The 5340-nt window shown below is 49.8% G+C and overlaps 1 protein-coding gene across 3 annotated transcripts in view; it reads right to left on the bottom strand.

Annotated features, from left to right (window-relative positions):
• Positions 1–1276: 1276 nt before the first annotated feature.
• Positions 1277–5340, bottom strand: part of JMJD4 (jumonji domain containing 4) — an 8785-nt gene continuing 4721 nt past the window's right edge. For 2 of the 3 annotated variants that reach the window (XR_005784402.1, XM_040454402.1), the window contains exon 7: positions 1277–2850. Coding sequence is in view for 1 of the 3 variants with exons in the window: in XM_040454401.1 (XP_040310335.1) it covers positions 1300–1380 (81 nt within the window). In the remaining 2 variants the exon portion in view is untranslated. The remainder of the gene's footprint in view (positions 2851–5340) is intronic. The other variant, XM_040454401.1, reaches the window with a different exon arrangement.

Consider the following 5340-nt stretch of genomic DNA (forward strand, 5'->3'; position numbering starts at 1 on the left):
TCCTGTGGGGTCTTTAGCTTTGTTTGGTATTAGGGTAATTTAGCCTTGTAGAAATCAGAAATATTCCCTCCTCTTGGATTTGTCAGATGGGAAGAACTGGTATTAATTCTTCTTTAAATGTTTGGTAGGATTCACCAGTAGAATGTTTTGTAGTTCCTGTGCTTCTAGGAATTTTTACATTTCATCAAGATTATCCAATTTGTTGCTGTTCAATTGTTCGCAGTCTCTTTTAATAAACTCTTTTATTTCTGTAGGGTTGGCAGTGTTTTTCAAACTCTGTTTCTAATCCCTGTCTAGATTTCTCTTAGTCAACCTAGGCAAGGCTTGACAATTTTTACATTTTTTCCCCAGAAAAAAAAGTTTTGCTGATTTTCTCTACTGCTCTGTTCTTAATTACATTAATCTCTCCTCTAACATTTATTCTTTCAGTTTAGTTTTCTTTGTTTCTAGTTCATGAAGGGCATCTTCTGACTGACCAACTTCTCTAGGTTGTGGCTGACCCGGGCAGCCAGCACCACTTCCCTCCCAACATGTCAGCCCAGGCCACCACCAGACTCTGGTCTCATCCCTGAATCTCTCCCATGGCTGGGCATGATGCCTGACAGTTGATAGGTCGACCTGGCCTTCTGTGGACCACCTGCTGCCTTCAGTACCTTCTGCTTTCCAGGAACCTGAGGACCAGCTGACCCTAAGGAGCACTGCCAATGAGCACAGTACAGGTCACTGCCACCTGTGCCCACAGGCACCATGAAGCATTCACTCGTGGTGAGTGAAGCACCTACTGGGTCTGATGACAGCAGTTATCTCTTCTTGTCTACATCTCCCCAGGACCCTGCCAAGAGGCATGGCTCTGCTTGCCAGTGCTCCAGCCTTTGTCGGATAGATGGACTCTCAGATTCCACCATCAAGGCCAACGGAGAGTGAGAGTCCTGCCAAGCCCCATCTCCACCCCATCCTCCCCCAGGAGGAAAGGCCCCTTCACATACTTTGCTCTTCACCAGGTGAGGAAAGGCAGATGAGTGCCACTGAAGGGCTCTGAGACCACAGGAGATGGGGTCAGTGGGAGGGGACCATTTCAGAGGTGAGAGGGTAACTGAATTTTTGCACAACAGGTAAAAAAACAACAAAAAAGGGCTTACTGATTTGGACAATATTGAACATAAATGTAGAAGCTACAGGTGAATACCATATTAAAATCCTCTTTCTACGACAGCTGGGAGTTGTGATTTCGTCCTTTCATTTCCTGCATTTAAATGAAACAGACTCACTCCTCATTCAATAAGAAGTCTTACAGGGTTATCAGTTTATTTTAGGTGTGGGATGTGAGAAGGGCCAGCCACAACTCTCCAGCCACTGCGAGACAGGCCCAGACACTCTTCCCTCGGAGGACATGGTCACATCAGTATTGTGACCCTGGACAGGAGCAGAGGCAGCCCCTCAGAATTCCCGGCATTTAGCGGTCAGAGGTACGTTCTCAGGTATGGGAACAACCACTCAAATTTGGGAGTCTTTATACAGCCCTTGCCAGGACTGTTGCCTCTCCCAGGACAGTAGCTGTATTATTACAATTTGGAGGAAGAGGGAAACTTCTGCTTCTCTTGCTGAGATTTCTTCTGACAAGAATTGAGAAATTAACAGTTTTCAAGGTCATACTCTGGAACTCCATCAGACCATAGTGGGAAAAATCGTAAAAACAAAACAAAAGCCAGAAGCAAGGGAGAACACATATGGAAAGGATGAGGCCAGAGAAAGGTTATTAGTAAATGTACTGAGAGCAGGCAGGACTTAGCCTCTGCAAGCCTCCCCAAGGACCTCCCATGGTCCACTCTTTACCTACACATAACACCTCCTGGGAGGTGGTCTCTGACCTCAGAATTCCTTTTCCTGCTGGCTTCTTGTCCAGGGGAAAGGTTTGTGATGCAGAATTTAGAGCTACAGCTGGGCCTCATCCCATAAGCATCCCCACAATGCCTTGCACAATAGCTTACTCCAGAAATGCCCTAGACGGGGACACTATGGTCACTCTGGTCAAGGCCTGTGCCTTGGTTATGTGACAGGAGTGCCAACATTTCCCATGAGGAGGCTGAAAGATGTAGCCTGACAGGTGAGGGGTGTCACCAGAAATGACCATCCATGGGCACCACAGTCGCTCCCTTACCAATACCAGAATGCCTCCAATCCGTGGGAAACACACACTGCCCTGAGCTTACTGGAGTGCCCTCCCATATCCTTCCCCAAAACCAGAGGCTGAAGGGCTACACCAGACATGCCAGAAAGCCTCCAAGGCCCTACATAACTTCCTGTGTGTCCCGTCACAGACTTCCAGTAGCATCCCAACAGACAGCCTACAGAAGCAAGAGCTAGGTGAATTAGGGGGCAATTCTGAGTTATCCCCTCCTCCCCAGTGGCTGCAAGTATCACCTACACACGCAGCAGGGCTCACGTCTGCCAGGCCCAAGGAGTGTGCAGATCGTCCAACATGAGCCACCCGGGTGGCTCAGTTGGTTAAGCATCTGATTGTTTTTGGCTCAGGTCATAATCTCAAGGTTCATTAGACTGAACCCCATGTTGGGCTCTGTGCTGACAGTGTGGAGGCTGCTTGGGATTCTCTCTCCCTCTCTTTCACACTCTCAAAATAAATAAACTTTAAAAAAAGAACAACATGGAGCAAGAAGCTGCTCACATGTGGCATCTCTTGGTTTGGATGGTCCAGAATTGTCACATGTGGCACTTCTTGGTTTGGAAGATCCAGAATTACCATGCAAGGGACGCCAGATGAACGATCACACATGCAGTGGTCATGGGTTTGCAGAGCGAGTATCTGATGGCACACCGTGGCTATGGAGGGAGCTGTAAAGAGAATGACGGTAAGTGATGACCTGGCCTGGGACAGTCCAGGGGTCCCGAATGGGAAGTGTGCAACAAGACAGGGTCTGATAGCACCAAGTGGGTGTGCTAGGATCAAATGTTTGACAGCACAGGAGGAGCAAGTGGTAAGCACTGCAGAAGGATGTGCTGGGGTGAAAGCTGGAGAAGAAAACACACAAGCATAGACTGTGGATTGTGCACAAGTGTGTAAAAGGTGACCGAAATGGCAAATAATGGCTGTGCAAAGAGCAAAGAAATGGCAGAGTGGGCATTCCCATGGTGGAAGCTGATGGTATGGAACAAAGGTGCAAGGGGCAACTGTTCAATAACCCAGTGAATGCACAATGGTTTAGTCAGCGTGCCAAAACGCGGCTGGAAAACACTTAGGGAAGCGTGCAAACATGACTGTCCAACAGCAGAGTACAGGGGGCCCCGGTGCAAAGGAGTACACAGAGGGTGGCCATACGACTGCCCACAGCAGCTGGGCAAGGTGCTCAATGTCAGGGTGGGTGGTCAGAGGCAAGGGAACACTGGGGAGTGATTGGTGGTCAGGTCCACATCCTCTTGGCCAGGCCACAGCGCCCACCCATTTGGTCCAACGCCAGGCTGGATATCACTGTTAAGGCATCTCTCAGATATGATTAACTTTTAATTCTGCACACCTCAACAAAGCAGATGACGCTCCACAGTGTGGGTGGGCCTCACCCAATCAGCTCAAGGCCTTATGAGCAAGGACTGAGGTTTCCCAAAGAAGCAATTCTGCTTCCAGGCTGCCACACACACCCTCCTGAGTTTCCAGGCTTTGGACCAAAGGGTACAGTGTCAACACATCTCACTCACCATCTCTCGCTCTAGGTAGATCCTGTGGGTTCCATTTCTCTGGAGAACCCTACCACCCTGTTAAGTGGCACACAGGTGTGAAAACTGAATGGCACAGGTGAGCATGCAGTTCAAATAGACCACAGGGTGCAACGATGAACTTTTTTTGCCTGGCAGAGGTGCCGTGCAAGGTTTGGAGGCTCGACGGGGCAGACGTGCTCTGAACCACATACTGCTTGTTTGGTGGCTTAGGATGACAAACATAAGTGAAGGGTGGAAGAGGGTCACAGGGGCCCTGGAGACCATGGGAAGTACTTATCCATAGTTACCTAAGTAGGAGAGTCCCAAACCTGCAAAATGCTAATACAGAAAATTTCCACTGATTTCACATTAACTTTACCAGTGCCATCTCTGCCTATACACCTCCTGGCTGGTGGGGCATAGATATTTTTGATGGTACACACATACACGTAGAGTTGCTCCAGAATCAAAGTGGGACTCATAATACAAGAAAGGTAGAAAAAAACATCTTTAGGTTCATGGTCTATTGTTTTATGTGCAGAGAGAGTGTGCTTACTAAGGGGCACTGCTAAGTACCATCAGAGAGCTGCCAAAATGGCCAGTAGAAACATCTAGTTTTGCTGGTTCTCAGCTCCATTCAATTCTTTACACACCTTTCAGCATCTGGTAGGTACAAGATTCTACAAAGTTACTGTGGGGGTTCAAGATGGTTAACACAAGCTCCTGACTCTTAGGAGCTTATAATCAGCTAGAGGAGATCAGTAATAAATATAGATACATGCAATGTGGAGTTAGCAAAGTGCCAGGGAAATACTGAAGGGACACTTCTGATTGGGAAGGAGAGAGGTTCACTCAGGAGGTGGCATCTGATGGAAGTTACAAAAGAGGTAGAGTCTGAGTAGATGAAAACATGTAGCCCTCGCTGGGCTCCAGGTCTACCCATGATGGGAAAAGGCAGGGCTGTCTCAAGCAGGAGAGAAATAAAACCCAGCATACCCACAGACCCTGAGTGGTGCCCGAGTGCTGCACCACAGTGATTTCTGGGGGCATGCGTGAGGCCAAGGACAGGGCACAGGGCCGCAGAGGGAAGGCAGGTTCTGTGTAAACAATGGCTCTAGTGTGGGACAGAGACAGAAGCCCTGGCCTGGGGGCTGCCCTGGGCCCCAGTCCCCGCCAACAAGAAGGGGCTTGCTCCAGGGGAAGATGCACATTCACACAGTGGTCCTGCTGCAGAGGGTACCCTGCCAGACACACCGGCTGCCTCACGCTGCCGTGGACGGGAGGCCTGTGGGCTTGCAGGCTGGTCTTTGCTAAAAGGCCGGGGGCACCGAGAATCCCAGCCACCTTCTGCCCCCACCTGAGTCCCCAGCACACTCCAGCCTTATTGCTGCAGATCTCACTTATCAACACCTCCCACCCAGCACCTCACTGGATCCAGAATACTCAGCCCTGGCCGAACCTCAGGACCAGGAGCCTGGACCCTCTGCACAGGCATCAGGGCCCCAGGGAGGCCAGCAGACAGCCAGGACGTTATCACGCCCTTAAGAGCAGGAGCCATGCCTGGGACACTGGAGGCCACAAGGCTCAGTGGGAGGAGATGTGTCCCAGGCTACACAGAAGCGTGGAGCTTTA

This window comes from Herpailurus yagouaroundi, unplaced genomic scaffold, assembly GCF_014898765.1.
Source record: "Herpailurus yagouaroundi ecotype Mexico unplaced genomic scaffold, PumYag 212, whole genome shotgun sequence".
Lineage (NCBI taxonomy): Eukaryota > Metazoa > Chordata > Mammalia > Carnivora > Felidae > Herpailurus > Herpailurus yagouaroundi.